This window comes from Papio anubis, chromosome 9 (genome assembly GCF_008728515.1).
Source record: "Papio anubis isolate 15944 chromosome 9, Panubis1.0, whole genome shotgun sequence".
In the NCBI taxonomy this organism is placed as follows: Eukaryota; Metazoa; Chordata; class Mammalia; order Primates; family Cercopithecidae; genus Papio; species Papio anubis.
Window position 1 is genome coordinate 9,435,108 of NC_044984.1, and position 20,866 is coordinate 9,455,973.

A 20,866-nucleotide genomic window follows, 5' to 3' on the forward strand; every position below is an offset into this window, starting at 1 on the left:
ACCGTAATTTGCAGAGTCCAAGGTCTGAATAAGGTACTTCTTCCTTTTTTTTTTTTTTTAAGCTGGTGAACTCAGAGAGGAGAATGCTGACTATGTAGAACAGGCTATAATTCAAACAGTAAGAACGAACTTCCCAGAGACATGGATATGGGACCTCGTCAGTGTCGAGTGAGTTTTAACCATTTTTTCTCCTATGTGTCTTTATTTCTATTTTCTTTTTCTTTCTTCACTTTTATTCCTGGGTATATAAAACAGTATCGTATTTGTAAAATATATATCATCGATTTGCATGCACTGATCACACATTTTATTTTTTCTCTAGCATTGTTTTCCCTTCACCAAGAGTTTCTCTTCTATTTTTTTTATGCAGACAGATTTAAGCTGCCCCAATTAAAAAACATAATGTGGGCCGGGCACGGTGGCTCATGTCTGTAATCCTAGCACTTTGGGAGGCTGAGGCAGGTGGATCACCTGAGGTCAGGAGTTCAAAACCAGCCCGGTCAACATGGTGAAACCCCGTCTCTACTAAAAATACAAAAAAATAGCCAGGTGTGGTGGTGGGCACCTATAATACCAGCTACTCGGGAGGCTGAGGCAGAAGAATTGCTTGAACCCAGGAGGCAGAGGTTGCAGTGAGCTGAGATCGTGCCACTGCACTCCCACCTGGGTGACAGAGAGAGACTCTGTCTCAAAAAAAAAAAAAAAACAAAACAAAACATAATGTGATGTTTAAAGAAACATGACCTTTCTATACTCAAATTTTATAAAAATCCAGCTCTCATTATTTTTATCTAATGCCCCATCCAAACAATATAACTCACTTTTGAGCTTCAGTCAATACTTTTCTGCTTGCTTCACACTTAATTTTAAGTTCTTGGTTCAGACAAAGGATTTGTTTTACCAATAACCTCTTCTTCCAGTTCCTCAGGCTCTGCCAATCTTTCATTCCTCATTCCTGATACGATAACCCAATGGGAGGCAAGTGGCTTTTGTGTGAATGGTGACGTTGGATTTGGTGTTTCCTCTACAACCACTCTAGAAGTCTCCCAACCTTTCTTTATTGAAATTGCCTCACCCTTTTCGGTTGTTCAAAATGAACAATTTGATTTGATTGTCAATGTCTTCAACTACCTGGATACATGTGTAGAGGTGAGTTGTTCTCTTTGATCTGGAGGCAAAAATTTAACAAAGCTAAAATATTTCTTAATATTTCCATATTCTCTTTATTCTCAAATGCAAAATGCTACTATAAAGGTATGAGACTTAGGTCCATATTCTTCAAACAAATATAATTGCTTTCATTCACAGTGACGGTTTAAACAGTGTATTGCACAAGGCGTTTCATAGTGATGTGTGTTCCAGTGCCATCCTCATTGCCATGATTGTTTTCGTAGATTTCTGTTCGAGTGGAGGAGTCTCAGAATTATGAAGCAAATATTAACACCCTGAAAATCAATGGCAGTGAGATTATCCAAACTGGAGGGAGGAAAACAAATGTCTGGACTATTATACCTAAGAAATTGGGTAAGCAGCTATCTGTCTACACCAGTCGCTCATGGAAAACCAGCCCATATTAATTGTATCCATTTATTTTCCTTAAATTGTCTATACAAACATGATTTTCTCTTTTACATTTTTAAAATTCTTGTTGTAAATTCTCCACTAGAAATTCTAATCTATAGTAATATAATTTCTGGTTGTTAATGTTGTGTAGCGCAAAACCACCATTCATTTTTACAAGAGCATAATGCAATTAAAATACAGTATAAATGCTAACTTGCATGACCTATCATGGACTATATGTTTGGAATACGCCATATCCCAAATAAAGGCCATGTTGTCATTGATGCCACCTTAATTCTTTGACTTCTCACTGGCTCCTTGGCCTACCATCATGAACCCAGGCCACCTTCACAAAACTTGCTGCTCCATCACAATGATCAATTAGGTAATTGTCAGGTTTGTAAATTTACTACATGTGCCACGGGGATACCAAAATAACCAAATGATTGGAATGAGATCAAAAACTGAGAATATTTAGTGCCTATGCTCTCTGCAAGATGGAAAAATAAACTTGTCTCCTATTGAAACATTGAAAATACATGGAATGGAAAAAGTTTAAAACTCTAGTAAACAAGGAATGCTAGATGTGATATGTGTGATACTTTTAATCACTACTTTTAAAAAATAGTCATTCAAATTTTCTTTATTTAATGTCCTATATTCGTTGTATTATTTTAACAGCAAATAATACATCGATGAGATTATTTTAGTTCAGTTGTGATGCTGTTCTCAGACTATTTTTCTATTAGATTTGAAGTTTCTCAATATTTCTACCGCACAAGATCTTCAAAATCTTACCTTGGCAATTGAGGTAGAATTCTGTACCAACTTGTATAGTTTTATGACATTAAGTTGAAGACACAGTGTTAAGAGTGAAATAACAAGCTTTCTGAGACAGAGAAACAAATCAAACACACCAAAAAATAAGAACAATATATTGGTTGTATATATTGATGTATAGTCATGTAAATAATAATAACTTTAAAGAATGATTGTTTTCAATCCTCTAATTTTTACAAGCAAGGAAACTGAAACTGGAGATCAGCTCTAATTATGTAATGTGAAATCGGGAAGTTTAAAGACAATGAATTCCTTGCTAGGACAGTATTTCAATCCCAGTGCCTGTCTACTATATCATATTTTACTATTTTTGTTTGATCTTGGGAAAAGTTAGGAGCCCTAATCAGCTGACATTATTTGCCTATATTGTCATAAGTAATCTTTATAAACAATCAATATCAAGGAATTGACTCAGATGACTTTGTAGAATGTTACTTTTCCTAAAATTTCTTAAGTTTTAATTAAGTAAATTTATCATTTACTTAATATAAGGAATCATGAAAATCAAGGAACAGGTGAAATGGAAGATACCACATAGTATCGAGGAAGGAGAAGAAACAAGTTATTTTTTTCTAAGCATCAAATTAACGATAGAATTTGGTTCATCCAATTCAAGACATGGTTCACAGACTCTAGTCATTTCTCATTATAGAAGGGACCAATGATCAATTTAATTTATATTTTGGAATGTCTTCCAGGTAAAGTGAATATTACTGTAGTTGCTGAGTCCAAACAAAGCAGTGCTTGTCCAAATGAAGGAATGGAGCAGCAAAAGCTAAACTGGAAAGACACTGTGGTCAAAAGCTTCTTGGTAGAGGTATGGATATGCAAACTCTCAAGCTTTTCCTGAAAAGAAACAGACATCTAAGAGGCTCTGTCTTAAAAGACATTCTCCTTGAAGAGACTTAGTTGACAACATTTACTTTTGACACAAGACAAGCCATTTTAAATGAATTAAAACAGCATAAAGTTCATCCTTTCCTTAATTAATACCTCATCCAGGATAGTAAAGCTTAACACTTGAAACAGACTTGACAATTTTTTGTTTGTTTCTGAGTCAAGATGTTTCCTGTACACCTATTTCTCTTCCTTCTATTTTTCCGATTCTCATATTCAAGAGACAAATCTGCTTGTCCTACACTCCCATGCAGTTCCCGTCATCCTCAATAAGATTCAGCACTTGTCAGAGGAACACTCTTGATTTGCCGCTCAGCACATCCCTGCTCCACAAAGCACTTTTAGTTGTTTACTGGAGATGCTATATAGGATCAGAGGAGCTGAGCATGTCCCACAATGACATCAAGGTTATGCCTGTCCAAGCTACAGAACGCAGAGGCTAAAATGGGTGCTGGTGACGTCCCATGCCTTCCAGATATGAACAGAAGGGGACCATGAGTTGGATCTTCTCTCAGGGATAAACTTGCACCAGCCATACTTAAGTGAGCTGGTGCTTAATCACTTTTCCTTCATAGACAGAGGACTTAGACTCATTCTTCTGTGCTTGTTTGTGTTACTCTTTGACAGCCTGAAGGTATTGAAAAGGAAAGGACCCAGAGTTTCCTTATCTGTACAGAAGGTAAGAGGATGAGTCCATGTGCCCTGTGATTTCACTTTAAATATCTCATGGAGGATTCTCGTGTTTCGTGCTTTATCTTCATGATATAATTTTAGCCATCGAGAAGCATCTTCAGAAAGTGGTTTTTACTTCACTTTTTGACTTTAGTCTGCCCCGACCTATTTTTTTTTTTTCATCATGTGTATTCTTAGCTCCTCTTATGATATGGTTGCCACACAATATTGGACAATGGGACATCAGGATTGAGGCCCAATAGCACATAATATAATCTTTGCTTTTGTACTCTTAGGATAAAATAACCCGTAGATACGTTACTGCCCCTGCCCCTCAGTCTCTGGTTTTATGGCCATGAGGAGTATTATTTTACCTGATTGATGCTGATCTGATTATACTCACTCATCAGAGCCTTCAAGCTTTACCTTTTGCGTGTGTTGTTTTATGTGTTACAGTCAGTGTAGTTTTTACATTTTTTTTCTTACATAAATAGTTCAGGCACTAAACCAGTGAAGAATGGGGGCCACGATCTAATGCACAGATTTATATGCCATTTTCTGAATGTGCTGTTATCCTAAACTAGGTCAGAACTCCAATTTCATCTCCTCTAATAAACAACTTGTAAAATAAAAATAAGTAATGGAATCTTACTTCCAATACGTGTATCCCCCAAATCTGCTGATATAAAGAAGTCATCACATTTTTTAAATCAATATTCTCATTCCAGGTGCCAAAGCCTCCAAGCAGGGAGTTTTGGACTTGCCAAACGATGTAGTAGAAGGTTCAGCCAGAGGCTTTTTCACTGTTGTGGGTAAGTTGATTAAATGTTTTTTTGTTTTTTTGTTTTTTTTTTTTTGAGACGGAGTCTCGCTCTGTCGCCCAGGCTGGAGTGCAGTGGCCGGATCTCAGCTCACTGCAAGCTCCGCCTCCCGGGTTCACGCCATTCTCCGGCCTCAGCCTCCCGAGTAGCTGGGACTATAGGCGCCCGCCACCATGCCCGGCTAGTTTTTTGTATTTCTTAATAGAGACGGGGTTTCACCGTGTTAGCCAGGATGGTCTCGATCTCCTGACCTCGTGATCCGCCCGTCTCGGCCTCCCAAAGTGCTGAGATTACAGGCTTGAGCCACCGCGCCTGGCCCTTAAATGTTTTGTTTCACAATGATTTGAAAATCTTGGTTGAGGTGGTCTTAAAAAAATCCTTAAAATAACAGAATAGAGAGATTTTCCTAAGCTATCAATTGGAGGGAATTATTGTTCAGATCACCCTCTATGTTTCCTGATGGGATCTGAAGGGATTACAGTACCGTTTCCAGACCTATATTCTCAGGAAACCCTAGCTTGTGTAGATGGTAACTAGCGTTCAGAAAGCAAGAGGTTCTTTATAATCATTAATCTGAAATATGAAATTCACCTCTTGGAGAATCAGAATTAACTTTGCCTGTTAATGATGTTGGGAGTTTTCTCAGTACAAGGAGAATTTTTTGTTGTTGCTACAAAAGGCAAGCTTCTTTGTCTGTTATTAACATGAACATCTCTTGGAAGGGATGGATTACACTTTGTAATTCATAGGATTGGTTTATTTAAAAAAGAAAAAAAAAACTAGCAAACAAGCAAACACATTCTCCTAACTTCCTCCTCTCTCTGGTAATGAGATTTTCAGAAATATTTTTCATAGCACTTTAACTTCACCCTTCATGGCTATCTCCTCTTTCAAACTGCTTCATAAAACTGTCTTTGTTTCCACCATTTAGACTCAATTTTAAATGTTACCTATTCCACTAGGCCTCTTTTGTCTGTTGTTATTAATGCTGAGATGGCAACTATAAACTATACAGCTTTCCGCTTTTCCTGTTTTTAGGAGATATTCTAGGACTTGCCATGCAGAATCTGGTTGTTCTGCAAACGCCCTATGGAAGTGGAGAGCAGAATGTGGCCCTGCTGGCATCTGATACTTACGTTCTTGACTACCTGAAATCTACTGAGCAACTGACAGAGGAAGTTCAATCTAAGGCTTTCTTTCTCTTGTCTAACGGTGAGAAGATTTAAGTAATTTCTGCCCATAATGGTTGAAATCAATTGTTACTCATACAAAGATGTCATAAGCTGTGTTTATGCAATAGTCTGGTGAAAGAAAAGTGAACCTGAACCTAAGAACTCTCAGTCCTAGCTCTGTTTTCTGTTTGACTTCAAAATCTGTGTGGTCAGCTAGCTTCATCATTTGCAGCTGCAGAGTTTTAAGCTATGCACTTAATTTTTTTTAATGCCTGGTATTTTGCAAGCTACCTTGTTTGTTGTTGTGATTGCTGTTGTTTTTGTTAAGAGTTGTTGCCAGTGGTTCATCTATCAACGTCTGTATTTGTTTGCTCAGCTGTGGTCTGTTGCAATGAAGTGATTGGTTTTGTATACAGAAAGAGGGCCAGTGTTGTAAAATGTGAGGTTAAGGAAAAGTCCAAGAGCATAAAATAGTCTTCTTTAGTTTTTCTTCTCAGAAAGATAACACTGAAGTAAAAGGACCTTAGGTGAAATATACTGAATAATTAGTAGGTACCAATGATGAGGCAATTACTGAGCCAGACATATCCATCTGTATTAGCTTGTCATCAAAATCCTATAAAGTAAGAGTTATGTTTTCTCCCTTATGAATACAGAAACTGAGTTTCAGAAGTTCAAATGGAAATGATCATCCTAGTGATTTGTGTCTGTCTAACACCAAAACCTCGGGCTTGCACTGCATTATTCTTTCTCTTCTGACTTTCTTAGGTTAAAAAATAATTTCCTACAATGTTCTATTTTAGGTTATCAAAGGCAGTTATCTTTCAAGAACTCTGACGGTTCATATAGTGTGTTTTGGCAGCAGAATCAGAAAGGAAGCATATGGTGAGACATAAAAATTTTATTTTATATAATATAGAAATTACCTGAGGAGAGCTTGCAAGGAGGTGAAGGAGGATAGAGTTCAGTGGGGATTTAGAAGCAAAGTGGGTTTCAAAGTCAATTTACAGAGGAGAAACAGATAAAACTAAAGATTTAGTGATTCCAATTCTAATACAACAATATACCTTCAGTCTCGTGATGATTTACTCAGCAGTCTGATCCTCTCATGACAGCCCGTACACAGGCACAGCTGGCTACCTCCACCGAAGAGGGCGTGTCTTACTCTGTTTCTCAGAGTCCCCTGTAGATTCAGGAAAGTGAAATTAGAAGAACCCAAAATGCCTAATTACACCAGTTCTCCCTCCATGTATAGGTAATCTAATGGGCTTACAGCAAGACCTTTGGGTGCAAACATGCTGAAAATCACCTACTCTAATTTCCACTTATTGCTAGTCATAATATTTTCCTGACCCAAAGGAAAGAGCCACTATCAATAAAGATGGTTTACAGCAGATGAGTCGAATGCATCCCTTACCCAAAGAGAACGATGGTGATGAACATGTGGAATTGCTAACATCGCCATTTCCTCTTTATCTAACTTTTGCTTTGGTGATTTGTACTACAGGCTCAGTGCTCTTACTTTTAAGACATTGGAGAGAATGAAAAATTATGTATTCATTGATGAAAATGTTCAAAAACAGACCTTAATCTGGCTTTCAAGCCAGCAGAAAACGGACGGCTGCTTTAAGAATGATGGCCAGCTTTTCAGCCATGCCTGGGAGGTGAGAGAGGAGCAGCACCAGGCTTCCCTTGCTCCTGGGCGTTGCCTGCCTTGCCCTGCCTCTGGTTTTCCTGATCTGGAATATGAATAATCTTCCTGTGAATATGAAGCCTTCTGAGCCACTGCAGTCCTGGGCCTGTGGTGGGTTGGTCAGCAGCACCATTCCAGCTGCGTGCATGTTTAACCACAGCCTGGATGTGACTCCTTCTGAGTCTCTTGTCTGCCTTACTCAGCCTCTCGTCCTTCCCGGGTCTCAGTCCTCTTCAGAAAGTAAACTAGCAATAGAAGGGAGGAGAGAGAAAGGGAACCTAGAAAAGAAACTTTCATAAATTTGGAGATAGTCAATGTATAAAGGGAGGGGGCTGTGAGTATATGAGGAAGGAAAGTTTATTCCTGCCCATGGACGGCAAGAAAGTTCCGGGGAGAGTATCTAGTAGTTCACATTGTTTCAATGAAGCAAGTTTTTCTAAGATCCTCTCAAGGAAAAATTCAAAGGCCAAGCTTGCCCCAGGGCCAAAGTACAAATGAGGTGAATTATATCCTTGGCAGAATCCAACCGTTTTCCTGTCCATATTTAGGTAAATCCCTCCCTTCCAACTTCCTTTCTTTGCAGATAGCTGTCCACCTCCAGCCCATCTTCTGTCTCCTTTCCTGTCCTATTTTTCCCTCTGGATGCTCAAAATCTCCTATCATGGCATTTTAGCGTGCTCCAATGGCCCCTGAAATACGCTGAGCTTTTCTTCAGCATCCTTCCTCTTAATTATGACTCCTGTTCTTGAAACACAGAATGCATATCTAATCCATATCAAAATATGAATGAAAACAGACACTCGATGATATGTAATTTGCATGCAAATTGTATTCAAATTGTTTTGTGGTATTTTTAATTTATTCCAAACTTATTCCTTACAACAGGGGGGCCCTGATGGAGAAGAGCTCTTGCTCCTCGGTAGAAAAATCAAAAACTTTCCCACGTTCTCTTCCAAAACATCTTCACATCCCATTTTTCTTCTTATTGGATTCATTACTGGCGAATCATTGCTGATTACTGCTTCAGTTTGTCTGATCTTCCCCAGTATTTTCTCATTAATTAAATATCTGTGTGTGGGGGGGGTGAGTGGGTGGGTGTGTTATGAGTTGAGAGAAATAAAAATGCAAGGGAAAAATAAAAGCTTACACTGCAGAGGAATGGTGATACCACTCGCTATAATTTACATGTACTGTGAGTCCTCGTGCCTCATGTTATTGCCTGCCATATGCTGTTATTTACGTCTTAAACACTTGGTTTCTCAGAAATATTTCTTTTCTGAAGAAGGGAGGGGTTGTCCTTTGCTTAAATAGATAAAACGGAAAGCTTGTACAAGATCAGTAGATCCCAAATGCCATTCTGAATGCCATTTCCATCAGAATCACTAGAGCGCCCATTAAAATGCATTTCGCTGTCTTATTTCCGAGTTTTTTGAATCAGAGTCTCTGTGTAGATGCTGGTTGATTTAAGTACCCCAGGGGACTTTTATGCACAGTTAGTTTGCAAACCATATGATTTAAAATGAGTTTCTCATTTTACACTGTAACAATCTGAGACTTGACTCTGCTGACCTTCTAGTGTGCTTTTCCAGGAATCTTCACAGCAACTTTCTGCTTCACCTCATTAGAAATTCTTTGTTGACTTTCTTCAGATTTATACCGAGTGGAGACAAATAGAGTCCTGTGAATTCCTTAAAATGCATGCTTAACACCAGGCTGCATAAATACGATTATATATGTTATTTAATACACGTGAAATTAATTGTTATAATAATAACAACTTAATAATTATGATTTAATTATTGCGTAGAATCTGAATGATTCTTGCTCAGATAGTATGACTATTAACCATCTAATTTTAAAACTACACATGTTCGGGTGTTTTTATGAATAATGGTATTTGTTCCAGTATTTTTAACCTACCTAGTTTTACTTCAAAAGAATACTTGTTATTTTGTGCTCTGCTGTCCCGAATGACTCATTTTTCCTTTGTTTTCAGGGTGGAGATGAAGAGGACATTTCACTCACTGCATATGTTGTTGGGATGTTCTTTGAAGCCGGGCTCAATTTCACTGTATGGATCCCCATCATCTTCTGATTTCAGTCAGCTGAATGCACATTAAATAGACTGTAGAGTCAGAGTCACTTGAGATTCTAAGACTGGATGAAACCCCGAGATAACATTTAGTTTATTACCACCCTTTAAATTCATGCTGTTCAAACTGTTTTTTATTCATAGACAGCTTTGAAAAACAGGATTGAGTTTCTCTCTAGGGAGAATACACATATGCACACAAAAACGACTTATTCACACAATTGCAGGCATTCACATCTCTCCTGAAGTTCAGCCATGAATTTCAGTTTGAGAACCTCTGCTCTAAGTAAAGCCATGGCCTAGTATTCTGTTTCTCTCTCAACAGTGAGTAAACATTTTCAACTCCAGTGTGGCTCACCCTCGCCACCTCCCAATCCATAGGTTACATTTCCAAAATCTATTCCTGAACTAAGATGCTAGGAATTGTCAGGGTCATTAGTATACCTTGAAAATTATCTTCAGAAATGTAAGCCTCTATTTTAGGCGTTAGAAAAAAAAAAAAAAAACTCTTGGGCCTATGATAAATTTGGATGCTTTGCCACATAGAAGACATTCATAACTAAAATATCACTGATCAGATATAAAAACTGCCATTTTCTTACTAAATTTTATGGGCCAGACATGGTGGTTCATGTCTATAATCCAAGCACTTTGGGAGGCTGAGGCAGGTGGATTACCTGAGGTCAGAAGTTCAAGACCAGCCTGGCCAACATGGTGAAACCCTGTCTCTACTAAAAATACAAAAATTAGCTGGGCTTGGTGGTGCATGCCTGTGATCCCAGCTACTTGGGGGACGGAGGCAGGAGAATTGCTTGAACCTGGGAGGTGGAGGTTGCAGTGAGCTGAGATCATGCCACTGCACTCCAGACTGGGTAACAGAGCGAGACCCTATCTCAAAAAAAAAAAAAAATTATTGCTTAGGTACTAATAATGATATTATGAATTTATTTTAATGATATTTTTGAAGGATAAAATATATGTGTATATATAAATGGATTTGTATATAAAATATACTTTGAGGATATATTATATATATTATAAACAATGATTAGTTTAAATGTTCAGCAAGCTCATGGAATGTTCGGTTATCAGTTTACAATATATGATTCTACTTCCTGACCAACAGTTTCCTGCTCTACGAAGCGCACTCTTTTGCCTTGAAGAGGCATTGGACAGTGGTGTCACTGATGGCTACAATCATGCAATTCTAGCTTACACTTTTGCCTTAGCTGGAGAAGAGCAGAAAGTGGAATCTTTACTCCAGACCCTGGATCAATCTGCCACAAAAATAAGTAAGCGTTATTATTCATTGCTGCTAGTGGGGGTGATCTTGGAGCACAGTGAGGAAGCGTTCTAAGCAGTCACATAGGAGCTCCCTCTTCGCCAGTGTGTTTCTATTTCTCTTATGGAATTTATCAGTGGCCTTTATACCTTTCAAGAACACTGCATATTCTAGACTTTCCTCTTTTGCTTTATGCTAGCTTCCTCTCAAATGAGTGATGTGAGAGGAGTCAAGCCTGGTGACCAAGCCATAGACTATCATAACTACTGGGGAAGCTTAATCACCTGCTACTTAGAAAGTTGCTATTTAAGGCTGTAGTAATTTGCTATAGCTGTCATCAAATACCACATACTGGATGACTTCAGCAACAAAAGTTTACTTTCTCACGCTTCTGGAGGCTAGAAGTCTAAGTTCAAGGTGTTGGAAGTGTGGGTTCTTCACCTGCAGGTGACCACATTCTCCCTTCATCTTCACAAGATTTTTTGTGTGTGCACAGCCCTGTTCTCCCTTTTGTGTGTCCAAAATTTTTCTTCTCATAAGGGCACCAGTCAGATTGGACTGTGGCCCATAAGCTTCATTTTAACTTAGTCACTTCTTTAAAAAGTCTTATCTCCAAATACAGCCACATTTTGAGGTACTCAGAGTTGGGGTTTCAACATATAAATTTGAGGGGAGCAATTCAGCACAAACAGAGGTCGGGAATGGAATTTGCATCCTTCTTTATGTGTAACCCATGACTTTTATACAGACTATGTGAAAATTCTTCCTTTTTCTCAGATAATGTCATCTACTGGGAAAGAGAAAGGAAACCCAAGACAGAAGAATTTCCATCCTTTATTCCCTGGGCACCTTCTGCTGAGACTGAGAAGACTTGCTATGTGCTGTTGGCTGTCATTTCCCGGAAAATTCCTGACCTCACCTATGCCAGCAAGATTGTGCAGTGGCTTGCCCAACAGATGGATTCCCATGGAGGCTTTTCTTCTACCCAGGTGATTCATGTAGGCCTGATATTAATAGCAGTATGTTTAGTGCAGAAGCTGTAACTCTATGATGAGTGAGATATTAATGGTAAAGATATCACAGCAAATCCTTTCTGAGAAGAAGAATCGTGGATATTATTAATCCTATTTTATTTCCTCAACAATTATTTGTTGGCCGGTTATTGTGTATCAGGCACTCTACTAGGAAGCCTCTAAGTAGAAGCGAATGAAATGAGGCCCCCTATTCCAGGAATTTATCACCATTTGTATCTTCATTCACACAGCAAACACAGAATAAGTCTAAAGGATATTTTTGTCATAAGCACCACTCTTGGTGGTACATTAGACACATGATGATACTATATTCAAATTATATATGGACCAAAAAGAAAGTTTTCTCTCTAGTTCTGTGGGCTATACACTGGGAAAAGCAAATGAAAAGAAGGAAAACAGGAGAAATGGGGGGTATGAGAAACAATGACATGTTTTTCCTTACTTGGAAACAAATTGAAAATGGAAAAAAAAAAAAAAAAACAGTTTTATTTCCACGAGAAAAATCTGCATTTCTCTTTGTATTTGGTTTTAGTTTCTGAGTCAAACCATATACGAATGCATTTCCGAAGATCTTTTCCTGATTCTGACCTCCCTTCTTTGAAGAGGAGCAGAAAAAAAAAGAATTATCCATGGCAGCCACAGGGGCCGCTGACTTATGTAATGCCTTAACTTTTAGAAAAGCTTTGACACCATTTTTAACCAAAGAGACTATCTTTTATGAAAAATTTTTAGAAAGTAAAAACACAATTAAGATTTGTTGAAGGAAACGAATTTAAGTGGAAACAATTTGCACAAGCAAGTATATTTTCCTACCATTCAGGATATTGCTTCTTGGTGTTTTGCTGACCTGTTTTAGGAACACTTCTAAGGATTGATACGAAGTCCGTGGTCAAATGATGACCAATATTGTGTCATAACTGAGCTTGGATCATTGCTTGTGCTGTTCTGTGCAGGAAACTCCGGTTTGTCTTCTTGCCATAACCCGTTACATGAAGTTAACCTTCTCTAAGGATCAAAACACCGTTACCTTTAGCCGTGAAGGATCCAGTGAGATTTTCCAGGTTAACAGTGATAACCGCCTACTGGTCCAACGTTCAGAACTAACAAAGCCACGTGGAGAATACACAGTAGATGTGGAAGGACACGGTTGTACATTTATCCAGGTAACAGAAATCTGCCTGAGAGGGTGATGAGTGTTTGCCAGTAAAAGAGTCAGACTGTCTGTTCAGTTCTACGTGAAGTGTTTTCTGACCGTTTTGTGTATTTACACTATCAATAGCCGAAAATGCAAGTTATTTTATGAAAAGGTACTCAGTTGTCGAAGTTTCTTGAGGATTATTGCTATTAGAAAGTATTCTATCTTCCTTAAATTACATTATTCTGAAAACTAAAGAATTTAACCCGATTCCCTGATGATAAAGATGTAAACTACATTAATAATAGAAATAAGCAATAGGTTCTTTCTTTTTAAAAATGTTTTATTTTTAATTTTTGTGGGTGCATAGTAGGTGTAAATATTTATGGGGTACGTGATACAGGCATACAATGTGTAAGAATCACATCAGGGCAAGTGGGGTATGCATCACCTCAAGCATTTATCCTTTGTGTTAGAAATGATGGAAGTATACTCTTAGTTATCTTAAAATGTAAAATTACATTACTACTGACTGTAGTCAGCCTGTATAATTCTTAATACAGGATGAGTTTTCTTATAATTTGCTATCCTTTCTAGGCCACCCTTAAGTACAATGTTCTCCTACCTAAGAAGGCATCTGGATTTTCTCTTTCCTTGGAAATAGTAAGGAACTCTTCGGATATCTTCCAGACTATTTTTGACCTCACAGTGACCCTCAAGTAAGTGTCATATCTTGATAGTAACTCCCATGTGGGCAAGATGGTAAAATATTTAAAAAGTTTGAGCAGTAGTGAAATCACAAAATATAAATCATGGTAATATGATGAGTTCTCATGTTGGTGGTGACAATTCTACAGCACAGTCACTTTTTAGCCCTCTGTCCGGACACCACAATTTAGTACATCTTCAGCTAAATCAGAGCTAAAATGAGGCAAGTATAACATGCAGTCTATGTGAGCATGATTTGAAAGCTTTGGCTGCACTGATATTCCAATGACACTTTCTATTCTGTTGTATGGAAGTACTCCTAGTTTTGAAAAACAGAGATTCTATATTTCTTTCTCAAGACAAGCATGCATGGTCATATAGTAGCAAGCCCACAAATGTTTATTTTATAACTGTAAAGAGTAAAATTTTAGATTTTTACTTTTCAGAATAGAAAAACAAAATGATCCTCTTGATTTCAAGCATGATTTATAGATGCTAAAGGATGTTAGCCTTAGTTAATATATGGAAAACATTGAGTAAAATTAGTTTGGCAGATATTCTTTAGAATTTCTAAATAAAAATCTCTTGAGCTCCAGGGCTAAGAACTCAATGAGTTGGGGAACTCTTTTTTTTTTTTTTTTTTTTTTTTGAGACAGGATCTCACTTTGTCACCCAGGCTGCAGTGCAGTGGCACAGTGGCAAATCTCAGCTCACTGCAACTTCCACCTCCTGGGTTCAAGGGATTCTTATGGCTCAGCCTCTCGAGTAGCTGCGATTACTGGCATGTGCCACCACATCTGGCTAATTTTTCTATTTTTAGTAGAGTCAGGGTTTTGTCATGTTGCCCAGGCTGGTCTTGAACTCTGACCCTCAAGTGATCCACCCACCTTGGCCTCCAAAAGTGCTGGGATTACAGGCGTGAGCAACCATGCCCTGATGAACTATGGAACTCTTAACTTCATACCCCAATAGTCTTATCCAGAAGCAGGAAACTGAGCTAGAAGATCTCTTGGAGACATGTCTACTCTATAATTCTGCTTATATACCACCTTGTAAGCAAAGATGTCCTCTAAGTGTTGAGCAAATCTAACACTAACCTAAGTATATGTAATATAGATTTAGAAGTTTTGTTTATCAGTTCAAACTTTGAGACTGCAGGTAAGCTTAAGACCAGGATTTGGGGGAGATTTCATGTCAGATAATTCATTATTTGCTCCAATTTCTGTTGCTATGTGTCATCTCTTTCATTATCATTCTGATCATGCCTATTCACAGATGCTTGAAAATTACTTTCTTCCAATTTTCTCTTCGGCTTTTACCAGACATCTAGCCAATTAGTATTTATCCACCTGGCACTCTCATTATGAGATAAGTCACTTTTTTAAATTGATATCTAAACTAGTGTTTTCTTAAAATTTTCAGATATACTGGAATTCACAATAAATCCAGTATTGTGGTTACAGACGTCAAAATGCTATCAGGATTTACTCCAGCCATGTCATCCATTGAAGAGGTAAATAAAAGAAGCCTAATCTGTCAGCACAAAGACAGCTCCATAGAGTATAAAGATAAAATAAATACTTTTTTAGCAGTTGTTTAGCAAAACAAAACTATAGAATTCTTCTTCAACATTCACCTTTATATTTTTACGCTAACACTGGAGAGCTGGTGTATTTAATTCATACAAATTAGCAGTCAGTATTTCCCACGGTTCATCATATATTTTTCTTTAGTTGCTACCTGTGCTTATGAAAACATCATGGCACCAAGGAATGTTCCATAAAACAGAACCTGACATGGAAAAGCATGGACATTCAGTACTGCAGTGGTGCTGTCATTTGTTCTAATATCTATTCTCTATCCTTCCCTAACAATTTCTTCAAAGCTTGAAAACAAGGGCCAAGTGATGAAGACTGAAGTCAAGAACGGCCATGTTCTTTTCTATTTGGAAAATGTAAGTTTAGCAATAATTTTTTTCTTTAAAGTTTTCTTTTTTCCTTCCAAGGACGATTGGATGCTTCCGCTTCTTATAGAGATGATAGGATTTGTAAAAGTAAAAAACTAAGCGACATTAAGGATGACCAGTGTTCTATCCCACTGATCATCTTCTCCTTGCTAGTTCTAAGGCTATTTCATATATGCCCTGGCTACGTGACTAGATAGCTTTCCTCTCCCTATCAAACACAGTCTGGTCACAGAGTAGATGTGTAATTATTTTATAATTTGACTAAACTCTGACAAAGTTTGCCATAATTTTTTTAATTACAATTGTGTATTGAAGGTGTGTGGTGTGATGTTTTGATATAGTGAGCTGATTGTTATCATCTAGCGTGACTATATGTGAAATAGCTGACTAAAACATCCCTCTCTTCACACAGTTACCTCTTCTTTTTTCATGATGAAGTACTTAAGATCTACTCCCTTAGGGAATATTATATATACAGTATAGCATTGTCAACTGTAGGCTACTGCTGTATCTGAGATTTGTAGAATGTATTCATTCTGCACAGCTGAAGCTTTCTATCCTTTGACCAGCATCTCCCCATTTTCCCATTCCTGATAACTACCATTCTACTCTCTGCACCTATGAATTCAACTTTAGATTTAACTTACAGGTGAGATCCTGCAGTGTTTTCTGTGTGTTTCTGGTTTATTTCACTCCATATAGTTTCCTCCAAGTTTTCAATGTTGTTGCAAATGGCAGAAATTCTTTTTATTTAAGGCTGAATAATTTGTATATATATATATGCTTCAGTTTCATTATCTATTCATCTGTTTCGAACATTTAGGTTGATTCCTTTTGTTGGCTATCATAATGAAAGAATGAGCATGGGACTGCGGCTGTCTCTTCAAGATATTAATCTCATTTTCTTTAGATGCATACCCAGAAATGGGATTGCTGGATCATAGGATAGTTCTATTTTTATTTTTCTCAGGAAAAGCCAAACTGTGGCTTGCAGTTTAGAGACGTCTTTTCTATGTGTATCATTACCACTCACATAAATGCCTACATTCCTCTAAGACTTCCAGCTAAATTCCTCTCACCTCAATGTAAGCAAAGGAACTGAAAATTTTATATGATTTAAGGTTAACAACTCCTTATTTTGCCAATATGTAAGTGAATCATACCCTAGATCTATTTAATTACGTAGATCATAAACTTCTGGGGATAATTTTCTCAGTGATTATCTTTTCTCAGACTTGCTACAATGTAATTATAATTTGTGTCATTACAGGTTTTTGGTACAACCCACAGTTTCACTTTTTCTGTTGAGCAGAGCAACCTTGTGTTCAACATTCAGCCAGCCCCGGTCATGGTCTACGATTATTATGAAAAAGGTAGGCAAGCAACAGCCATGCCCTAAGGCTATTGAACATGGTATTTATATCTAACATTCCCGAGCTACTAAACTTCCCAAAATCAACCTCTGTCTTCACAGAGTAAGCAATAGATGGCATTACTTTGTATACTGGTTTCTTTCTTCCATGATGCATCTTCTGACTGAACCCATTTTCCAGTTACCAGAGTTTTTCAACACCAGAATCCTTTCAATATAATCTGTCAGGGCTCCACTTGAACTTGAAATACAAGCCACATGAAGCTTCCAGGTTTTTTGTTGTTGTCATTGTTGTTCATGCTAAGACTGACCGTTCCAAGCTACCTCTAAGGACTTTGACTTAAAAAGGGGAGTAGGGAACATTCTGAAATGCTATTTTAAAAATTTGATAGATTCATTTCTAAAACGATTACTAAGATGTCGTAGAGACCATACAACTGTTCCCTGGAAAGTTGGTGCTATTTGTTTCTTGTTGAATGCTGTGTGAAGTTTGTCGAGTATTTGAATTCTGTCTCTGACATTTACTAATAGAATGTATTTCATCAAGTGTCTTAAATATTATTAGCATATTTCTGGATGTATAAAATGGGAAAGTAATTGTCTCTATTTCAAAATTATTGGAAAGATTAGATTGAATGTGCTTATATAATCTACTTAATAAAAATACATGTTCCCTTTATTTTTTCAGAAGAATATGCCCTTGCTTTTTACAACATCGACAGTAGTTCAGTTTCCAAGTGAGACAAAGCAATTACTGGAAGAGGTAAAGAAATTTTATTACATTATAAACCATTGAAAACACATCTAATAAGAAAATGAAAACCTAAATAAGATAGGACAATGGTTGAAGAAAGACAAGTGTTTGGTACTTCATTAGAGTTGTGTAACTGTGTACTACATGAGTATTCTGATAGTCGTTAAGATTGTATTAATTTCTTTAAAAATAGCTTTACAGAATTCACAGCTATATATGTACCTTTTATAAATCTCTCATTTTTGTTTTGTAAGTTGACAGGTCAGTAAAAATTTAGGCACATATATTTGTACATATGCATGTATATGTATGATACATGTCTATGTGCCTATATATGCATGTTTTTATATCTAAATATTTATATATACATACAAACATGTGTTTGTTGTTTAAACAATGTTTTAAATCCCAGGTGGAAAACCATTTCTTTTAACAAACTGATTCTTCCGTATCAAACCTGGAAAAATTTCATGAACCATCTGGCATCCTGAACAGTCTGCAATCTGCTCTGGCTTCTTATCAGGTTTTATTTCCTTGTCATCCCATTAAATGTTGTCATTTTGCAACTGAGTCTATGACTTTTTTTTTCTTCCAGTACTTTATTCACAGTTTTAATCCTAGAAAACGCAGGGGTTTTTTTGACAGCAACTTGAATAATTTGCTGTATTGTTGTCAACTCTAAATTCGAATGTTTAGACATTATGGAATACAGAGTTAGAATTCTTCCATATCCAAAGAGAGTGAGAGAGAAAGAAGTGGGGGAAGAGAAAGAAGCAGACTAAGTGAAAGTTGAAATGGACTCCATGTTAATTCAAGGAAACAAAAACAAACACACACAACATAGACTCGAATGTATCTTCCGAGATCAAATCTGCCTCCTTAGGCCTAATCCAACGTTGCCCATTCCGTTGGAGCAAAGGCATTGCTTATGCAGAGGTTAAGCCAGCACATCCTTTGCTTGCCTCCTTACTCACTAGGTAAACACACCCCTCACACTCCAGATGTGGCCAGTTGTCACCCCTGAGGGATACTGGTCAGGCACTCAGGGATGGTTGAGAAACAACTGTGGCCTGCCTCAGACCACCCCACGCAGTGGGCTCAGCAAATTTCCAAAGTGCAGAGACAGCACTGCAAAGGCAGAGCGTGCCAGGATGGGCCCTGGACATACACTGTACAATCCATCTCAGATGAGGTGATGGGAGCAAGTTGGCGTGTCCCAGCCCACAGGCACTGCTCTTCACACCCCCACCTGGGTGGGAGCCATCACAGGCTAGCATCCCCTTGTCCTGCCCCAATCCTGGTTTTCTGGCTGGCTTTGCAGATCAAAGGGCATCCTTCCACTTGGACCAATCCTGGGGGAGACATCTCTCAGAAGACAGTCCTAGAACATGGAATGTGACCTTGTTTGGAAATAGGGTCTTTGCGGGTGTTACCAAAGTAAGAGGAGCTCACAGTGGATTAGAGTGGGCCCCACCTAGTCTAATGATTCCTGTCCTTAAGAGAACACACACACACACACACACACAAGAATGTGCCTGTGAAAATGGAGGCAGAGCTTAGAGTGAAGTGTCTACAAGGCACGGGACGTGGACAGTTGCCAGAAACCAGCAGAAGCCAAGAGTGAGTCATGGAGTTGATCTGCCTCACAGCCTCTAGCAGGAACTTGTCCTGCCACTACCTTGACTTTGCATTTCTAGCCTTCGCAACTGATGGAATAAACTCCTGTTGTTTAAAACCAACCAGGTGTGGCATGTTTTTATGTGAGCCCTGGGAACCCAATACACTGACTTTCAAGGGCCTCATCCCACTGACTTCAAAGCAGGCCTGGATCTGTGTGTTGTCTCAGTTCTGGGAGCTCCCATGAGCCTGCAGAGAGATTGCAGGGTCTTCCTGAACGTTGCCTGAAGAGGAAAGAGGGACTCAGAGGATTGCCCCAATATCGCCCCTCCCTCCTCCTAAATTCTGCTGGGCTCTCCCACTACCCTAGGAAGACATCCCTGCTAACTTCTGCCCTGCAAGTTGACCCTGACATTTTCAAGTGTCACCTGCCCCTGTGAACTTGAATGGATTGCTCTGTTCTTTGCACAAGAGTAGAAACATCTGTCTGGGGTGCAGCTTGTCCCAGTGGCTGGGACTTCCCTGACACACAGCTCCCCGTATCTGCTGTGGAGTGGTCTCACTGACATCTGGGCAAGCAACTGGAAGAAGCTTCAGCCCCAGTTCTAAAGGTTCACAGTGACTGGCAGCTGGGATTGAGACAGACCCGCCTTCTGTAGGTGGACTTTGGTGCTGGCCCCGGTTGTCCTTTTATAGACACTACCTTTGGAAGGGGCGCAATTTTCACCCACCTGCCCTGCCAGTGTGGCAGGGTATTTTTTATTCTTTGTATCCAGTTGCTTCTTGGTGTTTCTTGGTGGACAGAATGGAAGATATGCCTTTTCCTAAGCATGGCTGTGGCACAAGAGGCTTTCCAAAGCAGCTGCTCAGGTGGCTCAGCCTGGAAACCAGGACGGGTTGAAAGGGAGCATCTTCCTGAGCCCTCAGTATGTCATCCACAACGGACAGGACAGCCTCTGGGGAGTTGTTCTTCACCCCTTCCAGAGCTGAAACCAGAATGAGACTACCTGTCTCTCTAAAAAATAAAAAATAAAAATTATCTGGGCTTGGCAGCATGCACCTGTAGTCCTAGCTACTTGGGAGGCTGAGGCAGGAGGATTGTGTGTGCCCAGGAGTTTGAGAATACAATGAGCCATGATCGCACTTAAGCCTGGGTGACAGAGAAAGAACCTGTCTCAAAAAAAAAAAAGAAGAAAAAGAAAAAGAAATCACCTTGTTTGTGAATACAATTTCTTTCTTTTTAACTTA

At 38.5% G+C, this 20,866-nt stretch overlaps 1 protein-coding gene and 1 long non-coding RNA gene across 6 annotated transcripts in view; one reads left to right on the forward strand and one right to left on the reverse strand.

Moving 5' to 3' along the window:
* Positions 1-18,567, forward strand: part of LOC101006341 (ovostatin homolog 2-like) — a 47,070-nt gene extending 28,503 nt beyond the window's left edge. For both annotated transcript variants that reach the window (XM_009180167.3, XM_009180168.4), the window contains 19 exons: positions 63-168; positions 921-1,149; positions 1,395-1,524; positions 3,102-3,220; positions 3,928-3,979; positions 4,701-4,784; positions 5,832-6,005; positions 6,769-6,850; positions 7,473-7,629; positions 9,655-9,729; positions 10,877-11,042; positions 11,810-12,021; positions 13,020-13,229; positions 13,799-13,920; positions 15,332-15,422; positions 15,795-15,863; positions 17,146-17,248; positions 17,936-18,010; positions 18,414-18,567. In XM_009180167.3, the coding sequence (XP_009178431.2) occupies positions 63-168; positions 921-1,149; positions 1,395-1,524; positions 3,102-3,220; positions 3,928-3,979; positions 4,701-4,784; positions 5,832-6,005; positions 6,769-6,850; positions 7,473-7,629; positions 9,655-9,729; positions 10,877-11,042; positions 11,810-12,021; positions 13,020-13,229; positions 13,799-13,920; positions 15,332-15,422; positions 15,795-15,863; positions 17,146-17,248; positions 17,936-17,988 (2,234 nt within the window). In that variant the 3' untranslated portion in view covers positions 17,989-18,010; positions 18,414-18,567. The remainder of the gene's footprint in view (positions 1-62; positions 169-920; positions 1,150-1,394; positions 1,525-3,101; positions 3,221-3,927; positions 3,980-4,700; positions 4,785-5,831; positions 6,006-6,768; positions 6,851-7,472; positions 7,630-9,654; positions 9,730-10,876; positions 11,043-11,809; positions 12,022-13,019; positions 13,230-13,798; positions 13,921-15,331; positions 15,423-15,794; positions 15,864-17,145; positions 17,249-17,935; positions 18,011-18,413) is intronic.
* LOC103875611 overlaps positions 1-20,866 on the reverse strand; it is a 52,874-nt gene that overhangs the window by 11,519 nt on the left and 20,489 nt on the right. The window contains exons 5-6 of one of the 4 annotated variants that reach the window (XR_004175987.1): positions 7,033-7,148; positions 1,203-1,445 (exon numbers count right to left, since the gene is read on the reverse strand). This is a non-coding gene — a long non-coding RNA (uncharacterized LOC103875611). Of the gene's footprint in view, positions 1-1,202; positions 1,446-7,032; positions 7,149-9,704; positions 9,816-20,866 lie in introns of those variants that run through there. The other 3 variants (XR_004175988.1, XR_004175990.1, XR_004175989.1) reach the window with 3 other exon arrangements.